This window comes from Ammospiza nelsoni, chromosome 3, assembly GCF_027579445.1.
Source record: "Ammospiza nelsoni isolate bAmmNel1 chromosome 3, bAmmNel1.pri, whole genome shotgun sequence".
Classification (NCBI taxonomy): domain Eukaryota; kingdom Metazoa; phylum Chordata; class Aves; order Passeriformes; family Passerellidae; genus Ammospiza; species Ammospiza nelsoni.
The window spans coordinates 52,616,912-52,634,946 of NC_080635.1; the positions used below are offsets into that span (position 1 = coordinate 52,616,912).

Below are 18,035 nucleotides of genomic sequence, written 5' to 3' on the forward strand. Positions count from 1 at the left end.
TTTCATGCTGAGATCTTGTTAAAGCTGTTATTTTTATTATTTTTTGTAATTCACCTAATAATTTTTACATGTTTATCTTTAAAAGGGTATCAAATGACAGCAGAGAAAGTGGAAAAGATGTTTGTATTTCTGTTTTGAATGCATTGATTTGCAGAAGTGAGTGGTTAAAATGGCTGGCCTTTTCCCTCCCCCAGAACGCCCAGCACAGGAAGTACGCCAGGTGGAAAGCAGCCTACATTCACAACTGCTTAAAGAATGGAGAGACTCCTCAGCCTGGCCCCATTGGAATGGAGGGAGAGAGTTTTGGTACGTGTTTCCCTTTTCTTTTTAAGAGAGAGGAAGGCTGTGCTAAGGTGAACTGGTGGTATGCACAGTTCTTCAGGGAGCACCCCTCAGGAAGCACAGCTTCCCAGCTTGATGTTCCATTCACAATGAGCTGCCTTCTTTTCAGCTTCTCCTGCTGTTATTTTTATTGGACCTTACTGTGTGATTGACTTATTTAATAAAATATTCTTTTCCTTGTTGTGGAGATTATTATTTTGAATACAGCTACTCTCTAAGAAGGTATTGTCAGCTTTGGGCCAGAACCATACATTTCTTTAACATTAACCACAGTTCCTCTTTTAAATCTGTTCTGTAAAGTTGTGATCCCTTTGCCAGTTTATCCCCTCTCAGAAGTTAAGTAGAAGTTATAAGTGGACTGATGGCAAGTGAATTCAACTTCAAAGCAAAGACCTGTTGTGAGATGGGAGTTGTGAGACAACTCCTTCCTCCCTGTGTAAAAATGTCAGTTTCAAAACAGGTTTATGGTCTACTCTTACTGAGTTGGATTTCTGCCTGTTTCTCATTCATCCTCCTTTCCTTGCTTCCTGGCTACCTGAGCTCCCTGTACAGGATTCCTTGAGGTTCCCACTTTATCTAACAGTTAAGGAGATGATTTCCAAGGACATCCACTTAACCAAACTGAATGTGTGTCAGAACAAGTTGTTTTGCTTTAGATAGTGATCAGTTTCATTGGTTTTGGTAGTGACCAGTTTCTTTACTTTTCTCCTCAATGCAGATTGAATACAAATCTCAAAGGGTGATCTTTTATGAGATAAGATGAATTGGAATGGATATTTTCACTATGCAAATTAAAACAGACTAATTCTGCACAATGACAACCTCTGTATATCATTCTTCACATACCTAATGGAGCAACTGAGACCATCAAATAGTTTGTAATTTTCTTCTGAGCTGGCACTTGAGACTTTATGGCTTGTCAATTAAATTGATGCTTATTTATCTCTTAAGCTTAGATTTAGTAATACAAATTTTTCCAAATTAAATGAGTCAATAAACAAATCTACAGTGCAAAAGGGAAAGATCTACCTTGTAGAGTATCTATCTGACCTGTAGAGCCACCTTATAGGGGTGGCTACATAAAGTTTTCTGATTGTGTATATAAATATAGATGACCAGTGTACTAATACTTGTGCACACATATGAAATATAAATTAATATAAAGTAATATAAATATTGCTTTTAATAAGTTATGAGTAAGCTTGTAATTTTCTACTTAGTACTTTGTTTTAAACATGTCAAAACATTAAAACTAGTTTCTTCTCTGGTTCTCAATCTTTTCATCATATAATCTCACATTTTGATGCATCTCCACATTGTCATTTATATGTCCCAGACAGTGTTACATTAAAGAAAAAAAAAAGGATATGATCATGATTTTTTTTAAGGAGAATGTGTACCAAACATCTATTTCAGTTTGTTATTATCTTTATAGTGTCTAAGAGCCTGGGTGCCAAATATAATTTATTTGCAATTTCCTGGATAAAATACTATTTATATATTAGTGCTCCAGGAACACTGCAACATAAGTAAATTCAAATATTTGTGAACAAATACCGAGTATGATAGTTTTATATCCAAGCTACTTGTTTGTTCTTGTTACTATGTTTTCCTAACCTAAAGGCACCCTACAGACTTAAACACTGGCATGGGTATCTTACCCACTGAAATGTGCTCCAATGTAGGCACAGCTGTATTTGAAGTGAAGCATTAGCAAACTCATTTCTTCTTCAACATACAATATTTTCCAAGGCAGTTTCCTTAGCTGTCCATGCATCTGTAGCCAGAGATACTTACGATGCAACTCCAACTGCAAACATCACTTCATCTTTGTCAAATTACAGCAGAGTAATGATTTACTGGAGAATGCAACATGTGAGAGAAAAATCTCTTGTTATATTAAATGTAATGAATAGTTCAGTTAAATATTTTCACCTTTAAATAAGTGCTCTTTTAGTGGTCTGGCTCATAGTGTGGTATGTGAAGTGAACTATGAATTTTAAATAAGTGCAAAAATAGAATTTCTAAGTAAACATTACAAAACTTTTGCTAAAAATCCATGTGTGCAACTTGTAGAAGCTAATTATTTCTCAATAGAGTAACAAATAGGCTCTTTATTAATTTTTATTAATGCACAGAAGTAACTGACTTGCTCAAGGCTACAAAAGAAACTGTTGTAGGAAGGAAAGCAGAATTTAGGCTTTCCTCAAATCCTTGGTATATGTTGCAGTTCATTACAGGTGGTAATGGGAATTGGTGAAGACTTTTGCTTTCATTACTAGGTTGTGTCTACATGCATGTTAAAAGGGACACAAATGTTGAGCAAATCAAAATTTTAACACCCTTTTTGACAGGGAGCCTGCAAGATCTGTAACTTGACAATACGGTTTTTGTTCGTTTATTTTGTTGGTGAATTGTATTTCATGTAGAGAGATTATTTCTCCCATTCCTAATTTTCTAAGAAATTATATGAAAAATACATATTAGTGTTTCTTTTTTATATTTAGCTCCATGATGTAGGTGTCCATAATGTCTCACATAAGACAAAAATTTTATGCAAATTAATTTTTATGAGAAGAATCAGTACAAAAGAGTTTCAGTTCCTCTTTTTGCATCATAAGAAGAAAAGCAGTATTGTTTGAGTGTATGACTGGACCTTCCCCATTCCTTTCTGCTTGCTCATTTTCTTCCTCCCCTCGCATGTGGAAAAAGTCTGTTTAAACAGAGTGAAACTAGGTCTCTGTAGCTTGACAAATTACCATTTTTTTCCAAAGTGGGGGTTTTTTTTGTGATTCTTGAAAACCATACTGTAACTCTTGGAGATGTTTTTACAGTACATAGGCATGCTTTATGCAGTTCTGCTGTTGGATTTATGGATGCTTTTGTCAGGATGCCACCATGGAAACCTTAAAAGACATGCTTAATTTATTAATGCAGTTGGAATACAAGTCCTAGAATACACATAAAGGTTACTTAGCATTACCCCTAGGTCATCCAGCAAGGTTTTACACTAATAGAAAAAAAAATGGAAATAGAAAAAAGTTCCTAAATAGCCATACTATAGCCATAGTAAATACATTCAATTTAGCACCTTTATTGCAATATAATATGTAGGCTACATTTCCATTTCAGAATTTCAGAAAACTGTAATAAGAGCAGTGTGGGAAAAGTTGATGGATTTTTGAGTTCTTTTCTCAATGTTGTGGAAAAAAATACATGATTGGTTTGTTTTTTAAAAGCAGTTCAAATAGAACCTTACATTGTGAATCTTTTGGCAACATCTCAAGCAAAAGAGAAACAACTCAGCAAAATGAGACAAAGAAAAAATTTTATATTTATTATAATTCTCTGAACTCATGAAAAACAGGAGTCCAGAGAACTGGAGGAATTTAGACTCCTTAAAAAAAATTTGCTAATTTTATATTTTAGTGCACTGAGCTGCTGAAATTAAGTCATGCTTGATGCTTGCTTACACTAGAAAAGGGAATGCCATTAAACCTTGAGAATCCTCTGTTTATGTAAAAGTATCTTTGGACGGCTGTTGTGGGGCTGCACTGATGATTTCACAAAATCTTGCCTTCAGTAAATAAATAATTTTTAAAAACACAGACAGGTGGTCTGGGTATACTGTAGCTCTGCAGAAAATTTAAAGAGCTCATGAATTCTTTATGCTGGGATTCAAGCACAAAAGCTGATGAGGTTCCAAGACAAAAAACTCACCTGGAGCTGAAATGAAATGTAAAACAATTGTGTCACTGTTTCACAGCCTAGTTTCAGCATTTTTAAGGAATTTTTTTAATTGTAAGGAACTTTGAATTCTAGGTTATTACTGCTGCATGAGGAAATAATTTTCTAATTTTGTAGCATTCTTTTTCATTCCCTGGAAAAGATACTTTTTTTCAGTTATGTTTTGGACATTCTAACCATAGAATTTAAAACCTCTGTTGACTTAAATGTTCTTTTATAGCAACCTGAAATACTTCTATCTGGCACTACTGTTAAAAACTATTCACAAATACGGAGAGTGGGTATCTTAAAATGTTTCTAATACTTTAGTTTTGATGAAGAATATTTTAAATATTTACTTTGCTGAAAGAATAGTTACAATGCTTTTATGATATTTGGGCACTTTAAAGACTTAGGAGAGTTAACTTAAACAAAACTACTTTTATGTTTAATACAGTTTTAACAGTATCTAGTTGCATAATGAGTAAATCAAACAGTTGAGCTTAATCTTTTGATACATAAACCTGATGAAAAAGTGGATTGCTCATTTGTGAATTTGCCTCTTGAAGGCACTGTTATTACTAGTGGTTAGTACTTCTAACACTTTTTCTGGTTGTTTTTAACATTGCTGGACTTTAACCCTTTGAGTTCATGTCCTCTGTGGCCAGTGTTGGCCACAGCATTGCACTGTTTCAGGAGCGAGTAGAGACCCTGAACTGTGCAGTGAGGAAGTTGGAAGCTGAAACTGGGAATGGCTTGGAGAGAAAACTGGGGCACTGCAAAAGGGACACAAGTATGTGGCCACGGGCTGCAGATATGGGATATGTAATCCTAGTACAGAGAAGGAAATCAGAATGTGCCTCAAGAACCAGATTAGGGCAACAGGAAGCTGCAAGGGGCAGAATAAAGGAATAAATGCATTTACAGTTTAAATAAGGGCATGAATTTACAGGTAATTTCTCATAGCTGAGATAGTAAGCACAGTGAAAACATGTTTTCTCTCACTGCCTCTTGCTCAGCAGTTGCTTAGTAGTTTTTACTGCAGCTTTCCCAAAATCCTAGCTTCCAGCAGACACTCAGCTTGGAAACTCCAACTTTATTTACAGCTTGGGCAAATTGTAGCCATAATTGGTAACACTGTTGCAAGTAATGTTTGGCAGCCTCACCTTCAGAAGGCCTGGTGAGTGTTGTGTGTAACTATTTCATTCATTTTATGTAAAGTAAGCCTCTGGTTTTGTTCATTATTTTTTCTGAAATGTTTTGTATTTCTTTAGTTGACACCAAAACCAGTGAAAAATACAGCATTCAAACAATAGTTTCCTATCATTACATTGTTATTTAAAAGATAGCATATGCAACCTTTACTCTTGAATCTCATCTTCTTTTCGCCAGTTTCAGACATTTAATTTTATTTCCACACGTTAGGCACACAATATTGCAGTATGAGTTACTAACAAAAAATATAGCAAAAAAAAATCTGACACCTTAAGATATTTTTTGTCTTCCAGAAAATTGTCAGGTGTTCATTTGCATGTGTTAAAAATTGTGCCATAAACCAGAGTGTATTTATTAAAGTCCACTAAAAATGCTCTAATAACAATACTTTATTTTACTCCGCTCTATAACCTTTTTATTAGTAAATTGTATTGTAAATTAGAAGGTATTTAAACATTTTTCCTAAAGATAGCATGTGAATTTTTTTCTGGGAGGTAGAAGGACTTACATAGGAAACAATTCAGATATTTATAATAGTAATATTTTTAATAGCAGACCATTTAATTATTAAGCAGCAGAAGTGTTTGCATAACTCATAGTCTTGTGTAGCTGAAGATCAATGTGGATCTCTTTTGCTAGCTCTACAGACATACAAGTTTTTCCCTCCCTTATTTCTTTGTTCCCTTTCAAGCACTGGCTGTTAAATAAGCAATTCCCAAAACTGCTTGTTCCATCTGACATAATTGATACAGGTGAATGCATACACAGTAAAATGAAAATCATGGTTTTTTTAATTGAACTTAATTCAAATGAAGGAGCAGGAATCAACCATTTATTCTGAATTGACTGGATCCTTACCCTTTAAATCAGTATTAAATAAAGTAGATCAGAACCTTAAGAACATAACTAGATTGAAAAATATGTATGTCTTTGTACATGCTGTGGGATATATTGAGCCTTATTCTTGCAGATCATTATGTACTCTAACTGTTCTAGATGCAATTATGACTTGGCTAAGCTGCATTTAGTTTCTTGTTTGGTATTACTTTCCCAAAGTTCCTTTTGGTTCTTATTTATTTGTGGTTTGATTTGGGTAAAAGAATTGGCACTGTCTAGTCTTTTATGAAGAGTTTGTAAGGCAAATACGTTTTTCCATATTCTGGTTCATGTATATGTTAAAATGTAGATTACTGCCTATTTGTAATAACTTGTTCCACTTCTATGGATGCAGAATACAAAGATATAACAAATTGTTCTAATGAGACAGATAGCTTATATTCAGACAAGTAAGGAAACGATTCTTCAAGTTGAGGAGAAGAGATCTTTGAAAGTATGTGAGTGTCTAGATCTTTGTTGTATGGCATGTTGCATTTTACCTCTTCAAATCAACCCTGTGTGGTTTGGGTTGATGTTTTATGTCCCACTCTGTGGTGGCAATTTTTTTAGCAATAAAAATTTGAAAGGAGGTGTTAAGGAAAGCCAAAGATTTAAAGTATTTATACATAGTAGTTGCAGTAATTCCTATTTTGTATCGTTTTAGCAGATGCTGAGAGGGAAGAAGCGGGGTCATCTTCTGTCCATAGTGGAACAGCTCCATCATCATCGTCATCTACATATGAAGCTAACAACATACCAACTAGTAATTACACTGGCATACATATACCACCAGGTGCCCATGCACCTGCCAACACTCCAGCTGAAGTACCTCATAACACAGGTATCTCCAAATCACACCTGAGAAATCCATGCCTTCAGTGGGAGATGAATTTTTCCCCAAATTCTAGTCCATCACATAGAAAGTACAATAATAAATTATTATGGGGCAAAAGCATCTTCCCAGGCTAAAATCGTAAAAATACTACTGGAAATATTTTTTAATATTTTCTTGAAATATGTAAATCATAGTTTGGAGCACTTTTACAGAATACATATATGTTCCTAGACAGCAGATGTTGCAGAAATAACTTGATGCTAGTCTGGTATGTTCTGGACATATTGCAAAAATACAGTTTTCGATCAAAAGAAATGAGTGTACCTAAAATGGGAACGCAGGTACAAGAACGCTTCACAGCATAAAGTACTGTTTCTTCTTCTAGCACCATTATTTCCCTTTTAAATGTAGCTAGCTTTTTTTATCCTCATTAATTGTTTTCAAAGGAATTAGGAAGGAGATACTGGCAAATGTGAGGTGACTGGCACAGGTCTTTAAAAGTATAATAATATAGACTGCCTCTGGTATTAGAATGTAAAATTTAAGTTTCAAATATAAAAGTTTACTCACACTTTTATTTAGCAGGTTTTCCTCAATACTTCAAGGTAACCACTGTCTCTTGGACTAGTATTTTCTTACTTTTTTAATGCCTGAAATTAAATTTCTTTGAAATCCTGTACTGGCGAAATGGATTACAGTCTGTACATTTTTCTGTTTTATTTTGTAAAACAATAATATTCAAAGTGAAAGCATTTAAATTATTTCTTACAGTTTCAGAATTCGTATGCTATCAGCTGCTTAATTTGAAAATCGTAAGGTATATCTGTTCTGATTTTTTGCTTAGTTTTAAAGTCAATAAGTAAAAATAATCAAAGTCCTTTTTTTGCATTGATTTGCAGGAGTGACAAGTAACACCATTCAGCCTGCTCCACAGAATATTCCTCTGGTTGATCCTTCCCTTTACAGTGCTCAGTCTGCAGGTAAGCTTGTGGCATTTGTATTGTTGTATGTGTCCTCTCTGTCTCCCCTGCACTGAAGAAAGAAGTTTGAGAAATATTGTCACTATTATCTGAACGCTATTCCAGAATTTTAAAGAGAGTGGACAAAGTCTAAGCATTGTGTGCTAAGATTTTAGTAGTTTCTGAAAGCTGTTACAATATAGTGTTGTCTGTCTGACTGCTTTGAATAAAGGAGCTAGCATTGCATAAGGATTTTTATTATTTATGTTGCTTCTCAGGTGAGGTTCTAATATGCTTTACAAAGCCTATATTTCCAATAGCCTTGCCAAATTGTATTTTTTGTAATATACATTCCCTTTACTTAAAATTTATTCTACAGGGTCTACAGCATGTAAGTTACTTATTAATTTCAGAAAATAATTAATAAAACATTCAAGTTGCAGTTTTGTGCAGAAAAATAGTGTGTGCTTCCTGACTGGAAGTAGCACTTGTGCTAAATGAAACAATCAATTTGTAAGGTACTGCTAAGGATGTTATTTTGATGTACCATTTAATCAAGGCTTTTATCTTCCAGGATGTCATTTGTCTTTGATGTTGAAATCACTGATAACCTATATCATATGTATTTTATATCTGCTTGCATATCCCATGCTTTGAAGTGTACACATAAGGGCTAACCTGGGGAAATCATGGCTTGTGGAAGAGTAGTAACTGACAGTAAAGCTGGAATCATCCTAGATTTTCAGTTGAACACTCATGTACATATGGTACATGAGTACATATGGACACAGAGTTAACTGTGTTAAATTCTTTTCTAAGAATTTTTCTGTCCATGGAAAAGAGAAAAGAGTGTAAAAAACCTCCATAAATTGCATCTGTTTGTAATAATCAGATTTTTTTTGGCAATATAATGTGGATGTTGAATGAGGAGGAGGTCTAGGAGGCCTACAGTTTATCCTCATCAGAATATACTCTCATTAGTATACAATATTATATGTAATTGCTATGTTAAGTTCTAGTACTAACCACAGTAAAACATTGCCTGTTATGACTACAAAGTTTAGATAAGTATATTCTTGTATTTTATAACTTAGAGATATTTAGTTACTTTATTATGCTATTGAAGACTGTGTTAAAATAGCTGTTCAGAAAAAGCATTTTTGCTTCAATCAAATGCTATAGTAGGAATTCATTGTTCAACTTGTTTTTAATCTGCTGGCATAAAGAGTATTTAAGGATATTTCCATTCTAATATATTAGAAAGCCATTTTTACAGAAGAAATAAAAATAGCAAAATTTGATAGAGACATACTGATCTTCAGTATTCTCCTGAAGAGCAAAAGGTACTGTAGGTGCTACAGTTTTTCTGACATATTACTGTAATCACAGAATCACAGGTTAGTCTGAGCTGGAAGGGGCCCAGAAGGATTGAGTCCAACTCTGAAGTGAATGGCCTATACAAGGCTCAAACCCACAACCTTGGCATTATTAGCAGCATGCTCTGGCCAGCTGAGCTGGCACTGATGTCTCATGTGGCAGTAACTCATTTCATTGAAAACAACACCTCAGACCTGTAGCGGTAACATTTAAACTTGGTGATAGTTTTTGAGTTTTGGGGACTGCTGTGGGGATTTTGGTAGCTCCTCAACTGAAATGGTTCAAAGCTTTACTTAAGGCTTGCTATAGTGACTGCTAGCTGGAAGGAAAATTTTGTGATGTTTAGAAGCAAAGCTTTCATGTTTAACTAACTTATCATGATCTTCTAGACAGTCATTGTACCAGGTTTTTTGGTAACTACTCTAAAAATTTTAGTCATCATTGTTTCTTGGTTTGAATGTTTGTTTCTGGTTGTCAAAAATGTCATAATTTTGATTGAAACATAATTTTTTAATTAAGTTGAAGACATTCCATTATTCATATCTGAATAGTATGATTGCATTGCTCCCTTTTACCACCTACCTGAGATAACCTGGTTTAATAAGTACATAAATAAGAAGGAATTAAGTGTGTTTATGAGAATGCGTAATAAGTAATGTTGTGTAATTCAAAGATTAAGACCCCTGCTAAGCACCATGATAAATCTCTTAACTTGATCTAACCTGTGTATTTGCATGCCTGTGTTCCTCCTCTGCACATCTCTGTGGTGCCACTACAAGTTTGGGTCTTGTAACAGCTCAAAGTCTCACATTCTTTTGAGGGAGTGCTACAAAAGTGCAGGCAAGAAATGAAAGAAATTATAAAGGTCATACAGGTTCTTGGTTTGAAAGCTTAGAAAACACACTGTCAGTTATGCAGGAGTCTCAGAGAGCATAGGGGATGTGTCAGCAGGGGTACACTGATAGTTTTCTTTGCATGCGTGGAGTTAAGAAGCTTGAGAGGAATGGAAAGTGTTTGTCCTTGCCTGTCATGGTCTTGTGCATTCTTCTCATGCTGCTGAGGAGTCCTTTCTATGCCAACAGTGGCCTTGTTCTCTAACCCATCAGTAGATTGAGAAATGCCTGTATGTGTTAATGGATGTACAAAACTGTGGGACCCACGAGCTCTCTCCAGTTCCTGAGGTGCAATATACATATCTGGGCTAGATCCTTGCTGCATATTGAGGTGTGTACCATTCCTGTGGAACTGAGGCTTCTTTTGCATGAGAAGGAGGGATCAGTGTTGCCCTCCATCCAACAGACCCACAGAGCTAGCACAGTGCAAGGTACATTTGTTCCATGACTTAGACACGATGTCTGTGTCCATGCTAACAAATTACACAGGCTTGCAGATATTTGGCATGGAGAGCAGCTGGCACAGAACCTCTCACATGCATATTATTAAACTTCTAAACCTAAACAAGGTAGCTTGTTAAGACTGCTCATATTGAATGATCTGTAGCTTGCTCTGACCACAAGTCATGCCCAGGAATTGTTTGGGAAAGTGCTAGTTTTCATGGGCCAAAACCATACTGGAATCTGTTCCAGCAGTTTGATGCTGCAGACAGTCGAGTTTGAGTGCTGAGACGCCTTCCTTGGCAGTGTTGAATGTGGTAGTATAGGCATAGCCAAACAGGATATTCCACATATTCCTGCATGACTCTTTCTTGTAGTAAGATCAAATGTATATTTTAAAGATAAATTATATATTTTCTTTGCTTTCTGTAACATGGGAGAAGTCATTTGATTAAAGCTGTTACAGGAGAAAAACTTTTGGTGGAGAGGAGTAGAATATTTTATCAAAGAAAGATTAAGTTAAAGGCATAGTGTTCTTTGATTTTTAGTTAGCATAAATCTTTCAGTTGTTGTCCTGTCCTGTGGGAAGAGGTTTCAGAGTTTAACACTGGCTTTTGAAAGTGTCAAAGCTTTTTCATTTAAGCGTGGGCTAATGTGTCTGACAACAGAATGTAGAATTATCCAGCAGCTTCGTGTATGTGTGTGTGCACTTCTTTGGTGTAGTTGTCTTGAAAAATTTATTACCCCTAGATTTTACTAACACTAAAGGCATTCATAGTTGTGCTACACAGATTTTGTAAGATCTTATGTTGCCATATGGTCCCTTCCACAGGTGACATAGTATAAAGAAGGCATTTGTCCATTGTAGTTGTGTGTATAATGTTTGATATTCTACACACAAAGTAGAAATAATAATTTGACATTGAGTGTGTTTTCATGATCTTAAAAAGAAATCCTTGAGTACTTATATTTCAAATATTCCAAGTGATTTAATGGGAAAAAAGAGTATCTTGTTTCAAAAACCACTTGTTACCTTTTCCATCACTGTTTTTATGTACCAATTTGTATGATTGAAATGTTCTTAAATCATCTGCCTTATATATGGGCATCGTAAAAAGGAAAAACATCTGAAGGATAGAAAAGGATACCAGGGAGAAACAGATGTATTTATGTAAAATGCACATTACTTTCTTTCTAAAACTTTTTTTTTCCTCAAAATGATTTCAGCAGCTCTAGTCAAATCAGTTTCACTTTGTGTTTCTCTTAAACTAAGAGAACCATGCTTGTTGTTACAGATTCCATATTCCTGTCATGTTTCAGTAATATAACTACAGTCCTAATAATTTCAGATTAACACAGGAAGCAAGTTTGTTTCAGAATAAATACAGTATACCTTTTGTATCTCGGTGTTGTTGGGCTTTTTTAGAGCCAAAAATCACTGGATACGTGAAGTTGGAAAGGACTTCAGGAGGTGGTCTGGTCAGTCCAATCCTTCTGCTCAAGGAAGGGTCATTGTCGGGGTACCTGTTGCTGATTCCCCAACTTCTGGGACTCTGGCTGGGCCCTCCCAGGGGGTTCTCCTGTCGGGGGAGACACTCTTGGAGTGATCTTGTGTCAGGAAAGAGAGATGCACTGGATCTTTTCGGTGTTCAGGTTCTTGTTTATTGTTATCTTATCTAGAGTTTTGCACACTGTCCACACAAGGCTCAGTGCACTGGACAAGCACTGCAAAAATGGCTACAATCTATCATTACAAGGTCTTTTAAAACTAAACTATCCAATTAAGAACTGACACCTAGATTATTTCTCTTTTAACCCAATAACTGATCCCCAAAAGCCCGCAATGCAAACTTTTCCACCCAATTATAAAATGCCACCCAAACCCATGAAGAAGGAGGAAGAAGCATGAAGAAGAAGCTCAGGATGATGCTCCATCTTGCTTCCATCCACTACATACTAAAAATCCCAAAGCTTGAATTTCCCACCGAAATGATACATCTACACTGCTCTCTACAATCTACTTCACACTCTAGTGGATTCTAGTCTATTCTGGAGTTAGGAACTTTCTCCATGAATGAGGGTCAAAGTCAGTGTTCTCCTGGGGTCAGGGCACCCCAGAGCAGACAGGGAAATATTCCCGGTGCCCTAGGTTTCCACAGGTCATGTAAAACCAGTCACTCAGGACCATATCCTTTTTGTCTCCCCCTGCTCATGCACCCTCCCTCTGGTTTAATTTCCTGCACTGAAGAAGTTTGAGAAAAAATGTCACTGCTAGTTCTAAAAATAGGTTTTGAATCTCCCCAGAGACAGACAGCACAACCTCGCTGGGCAGCCTGTCCCAGACCTTGGTCACCCTCAGAGTAAAAGCTGTTTCCTGATGTTCAGATAGGACCCTCCTGTGTTTTAGCCTCTGGTCTTGTCACTAGGCATCACTAAAAAAGCCTGTCCCTGTGCTTTTAATACTCTCCCTTCAGGTGTTTATGTACTTGATATAAGATCCCCCTGAGCCCTCTCTTCTCTAGGCTGAACAATCCCAGCTTTCTTGGGCGGTTCTCATGCTCCATTCCCTTAGTCATCTTTGTTGCCCTTTGCTGGACTGTTTCCAGGATATCAGTCTATCTCTCTAGTGCTGAGGAACCCAGAACTGGACATGGCGCTCAGGATGTGGCGGAAGGGGGCAGGATCACTTCCATTCACCTGCTTACAGTGCTCTTCCTAATGCAGGACAGGATGCCATTGTCACTGTCCAGCACAAGGGTGGATCATTGGCTCATGGGCAGATCTGTGTCCACCAGGACCCCCAGGGCATTTCCTCCAAAACTGCTTGAATATGTAAATTGAAGTAGGTTACTAACTTTTGTGGTTATACCTTTGATGTAAGTACAGTCATTGCAGTTAAGTTTTACATTATTTGTAAAACTTCAGAACACAGAGCTGGTTTGTTTCTATTTTGCTTTTCCATTGTGAGGTGTCGACTTCAGTAGGAAGCACATCAAAAGACCAACCCTCTTACTCTATAAACTTTGGTTTATAAATTTAAAACTTTTAATTTTTTTCCCTCAAGTTGTGTCATAATAGCATCTGAGGTAGATTTCATAATAAATAAGGCTTTATGCCAGCAAAACATTAATAGAGCTCATACTGTAAAAATAAGATTAGACGGGTGAATTTAGGCTTGCTTCCAATAAATTATTTGAATACTGGACTGATGCCCTGGCCAGTTTTTAAAGAATGATTTTGTAGTTTCTTTTGGCATCATAGCATAAAGCTACTTTGAGGGAAACTTGGTCTTTTTAATTTCTTAAAGATCTTCAGAAATATGGTTGCGGATTGACCCCAGCTGCTTTTTAGTCTGTGACTTTCCTGAGGTTACAGAATACCTTAAATGTGTGCCTGTGTTTATGTATTCCCTCGCAAAGATTTACTCCCATGTGTATGTATTTTAAGAGATTTAATGTGACTTCCCTTACTAAGCATGAAATTAATATACATTGCAATCATAATGAGCCCACCAAGTCTTTATGTCCCTTAATGGTTATATTTATTTATTGAAAGAGAAATAAGTGGAGTTCTAGAGTATATTTTAAAAATTGATAAAATTAATCTTCAGTGTGCTTACCTTTCAGATTTTATTTGGGTAGGGTTGTTAAAAAATCAGCAGACCAGTCTAATTTTTAATGTTCCCAGGTTTTCTGTTTTATTTGTTCAAAAGCTGTACTTAAATAGTAAGACTGGGGCAAGGAAAAGCAAATATAATAGACATTTTTTGATAAGAATAGAGATTCTTTAGTAAACATTCTCACAGTATTGCTAACAACACTTCTATTTTGAAGGAAAGGATTCAGCTAATGGAAATTGTGCCATAAAAATGGCTTTAAGTATGTTCATGTAGTTGCTTAAGAGTAAAATGTACTTGGAGAGCTAAATCTTTGTTTAACTAAACTTTATGTAAAATGTATGATGCATTTAAAAGCACATTCTCTCTTAATCTGTGAAATCTATACCATACTGTGTGGAAAGGTTTTAAATATATGCGTAATATTTAGTGGTTTATATAATTATTTATCTGTACCCATAAAATCATAGATAGATAAAAATCTATCATTTACAAGTTGTTTTGAAAGAACCTGAGTAAAGATTTTATAATTTGTCCGTATTTGGATATATATACTTTTGTCCATTATTGGAGTGGCATGGGATTAGCCTTAAAACTCACAGTGAATTTGTGGGTGGAAGGAGGTACAGTAACACAGTTATGCTTTGTTTTACAGCCTCATCAGTGATCTATTCACATATAAAATCTTCTGCCATTTAGGGCTTAAGTCCCTACTATGTCTTCTCCAAGACTGAATGCATGTGAGCACAACAGAATTCCTAAAGTCTTAACTTACTTCAAGAGAACTCTGATTAAGAAGTAACTTACTATGGTTTTATACTATATTATGGGAATATTTTTTGCTAGTGTTCTCCAGTGTTGCAAAAATGGGCACATTTCATGGCATCAATCTTGTTTTCAGTCATCTTACATAAAATTGGAAACAAAAATTATTTGGAAAAACTGAAACATAGCATATGTGAAAACATGCCAGTGAGAAATTCTTCTACATTCTGAGAAGTTATTCCAGTTGAGAAGGAACAGTTTCTAACTATGTATTATTTCTGAAGAAAGCAGAGTAATTATGCTGTAAACACAAAAAGCACTGTCCTTGTTTCTTGCAGGTTGTAACATGATTACAGCTAACTTAATGTCATATAAAAGCTCTCCTTTGCTGTCTTAAATGAAGAGCAGATCTTTCTCAAAGGTATTGGCTTACTTTTGAAAGGCACTGGGTCATGCAAATACCAGTGTTTAGAAAGGTCCTCACATTTTTCAATAGCAAAGAAGTTAAGCTTTATATGAATGGAAAGAAAAGAGAACAGAACAGAAGAAATGCTGTAGCTTGGTCTTTATAATACTACCACAAATATTAGCCTGGTTTTCATAATATTACCACAAACACCAGTAAAACATAAAAAATATAAGAAAGGAAGCTTAAGTCACATTTCCTTTGTAGTAACTTTGTAATACTTATGTTTTTGCAGGAGAAGTCCGCTTGACTCCAGAGGACTTTGCCAGAGCTCAAAAATATTGCAAATATGCCGGCAGTGCGTTGCAGTATGAAGATGTGAGCACTGCTGTGCAAAATCTACAGAAGGCCCTCAAGTTACTCATTACAGGCAGAGAATGAAGCTTTAATCCAACAGATTCATGTCTTTCGCCTAAAGAACTAACAGTTTATTGCTGTACCTATTAGGGAAGTGGAGTTACACAGAAATTCTCAATCCCATCACTCATGACTATGAAACCACTGTTTCAGTGTCAGATTAGCAATTAATGGTACAGTAGGAATCTCTGTTTTCATTTTAAAGACAGTAGAGCTTGAAACATGAATGCAGTGGCTTGATGTATGCAAAATATTAACGAAAGTACTGTGAACAGCACTCGAGTTAGAATTCATTTTGCAATATTCGGATTATCAGAATTGGAAAATGCTCACTGTAAAAAACTTGAGAATTAGGATGTTTTGTTAAAATTCTTACACCTGTTTTATTATTGCAAACAATTATTTAATAGGTATAATAGCTTTAAAATGATAACTAAGATTAGTGCTTTCCTCCTGAAATGCGAGGCTGAATGTGAGAAGGCTGACAGGTCCACACTGGGAAGGACTTTTTGATACGTAAATTATTTCACTATTTGTATTATCTGAGACTTAAGTCTAGGTTGAGGGAGTTTTGAGGACATTTGTATTTCATTTGAAAATGTTCTGGAAAAAACATCTCTTGATACTTCAGAGGGAGTAATTTTGATGGTGTTCCAATTTAATCCCCCACAGGTGTATGGACTACTACATGTATTCTTGATTATTGGTTCTTGCTCCTTCGGTGTGAACACTTAAAATTTTATATATCTGTATGGGTAATTAAGAAAAAATACTAATGTTTATCAACAATGATCCCAGAACTGGAGGCAGAGATTCTAAATAATTTGAACTTTCAGGAAGACTTACTGAAAGAACAAAACTGTTCCATTTTTTTAAGAGGCTGGGAATAAGCTCATAGGTTTGTCTCTGGTATTAGTGTCATAGAGCTTTGTATTTCCAACTAATATTTTTCCTGTCTGCTTTGTTGTGAAGACTTTTGGACTTGGGATTTAATTAAAATATCTTGGAAACTGAATTTTGAGTCTTTATGAGGTCTGCCACTGCAATTTTAGAGCTCTTGATTGTTAAAAATCCCCCATGCTGTTTAAAGGAAAGAATACACTGTATTTTAACTGGCGTGACATAATAATTGAGTACACCGTAAAGCATGTCTGATATATGTAATAATTTTAATGACATTTTATCTGATCTCTCTGTGTTTCCAAGCTGCTGGATCAAATCCATGTTATTTATAGCTGCACTGCTTTGGAGTGACTAAAATGAGTCTTATATTCAAAGCAAAAAGAAAGGAAAAGAAAATTAAACATAAGCATGCATTAAAGTTTAGCTGGTGGAATCCCTTAAAGTGTGTAGTGTCTTTGACAGCAGATTTCACATGGGTAATATGAAATTTAAAAATGTATGCTTAAGCACTTTAGTTGATTGAGACTTAAAAGATAAAGTGTGGTGTATTTTGTGTTGCTTTCTGATATGGTATAGCATGCTAATCTGGACAGTGACTTGGGTTAGATTTTAATCATTTGGGGAAATTTAGAATAAAACTATCTGAAACTTTTTTGACAATAATGCTGTACAGATCTGAGCAGTAAGACTATTTTGTACAGTGTTTCATGCAAGATAGATCTCTCACTTCAGTGTCAAACTGAATTACTGCCAAGTCTTCTGCATATATAGTTATTGGTTTACACTGTAGCATTGCTATAAAGTATATGTAGCATTGCTATAAAATAGTCAGAAGTTTCTTTCATTTCAGGATCATACTACTGTTTTTTAAAACTGGCTTCAGTCCCCAGAAGTTGTAGGAAAAAAATCCGTTTTCCTATTTCTATTTATAAAATAATAAAAAGAACTTTGAGGCTTTTGAATTAAAGTTATTGGAGTTTTTTTGTAATTGAAATGGAATACATAACTATGCTTGAAAATGAAAAATTTAAGTATTTCCTAAAGTGTATAAAATATTTTCTGTTGGCCATGATTATATTGTACATTTTGGTTCCTCTATGAAACCAGGGAATCATCAGTAAAAAAGTGATAAGCAATGTAAAAGCAATTTGTTTGAATAATCAAACAATTAGTTTGAATCGAGCAATTTGTTTGAATAATCCTTTGCACATTTGCTATCTTTCTTCCACCTAGAAAGAAATTAAAGTAAATGTTTTTGAGGGGA

The 18,035-nt window shown here is 35.3% G+C and overlaps 1 protein-coding gene across 4 annotated transcripts in view; it reads left to right on the forward strand.

The window, feature by feature from the left end:
* Positions 1 to 17,738, forward strand: part of VTA1 (vesicle trafficking 1) — a 39,545-nt gene extending 21,807 nt beyond the window's left edge. For 3 of the 4 annotated variants that reach the window (XM_059467910.1, XM_059467914.1, XM_059467912.1), the window contains exons 5-8: positions 195 to 306; positions 6,824 to 7,000; positions 7,894 to 7,974; positions 15,747 to 17,738. In XM_059467910.1, the coding sequence (XP_059323893.1) occupies positions 195 to 306; positions 6,824 to 7,000; positions 7,894 to 7,974; positions 15,747 to 15,892 (516 nt within the window). In that variant the 3' untranslated portion in view covers positions 15,893 to 17,738. The remainder of the gene's footprint in view (positions 1 to 194; positions 307 to 6,823; positions 7,001 to 7,893; positions 7,975 to 15,746) is intronic. The other variant, XM_059467911.1, reaches the window with a different exon arrangement.
* The last annotated feature ends 297 nt before the right edge of the window (positions 17,739 to 18,035 follow it).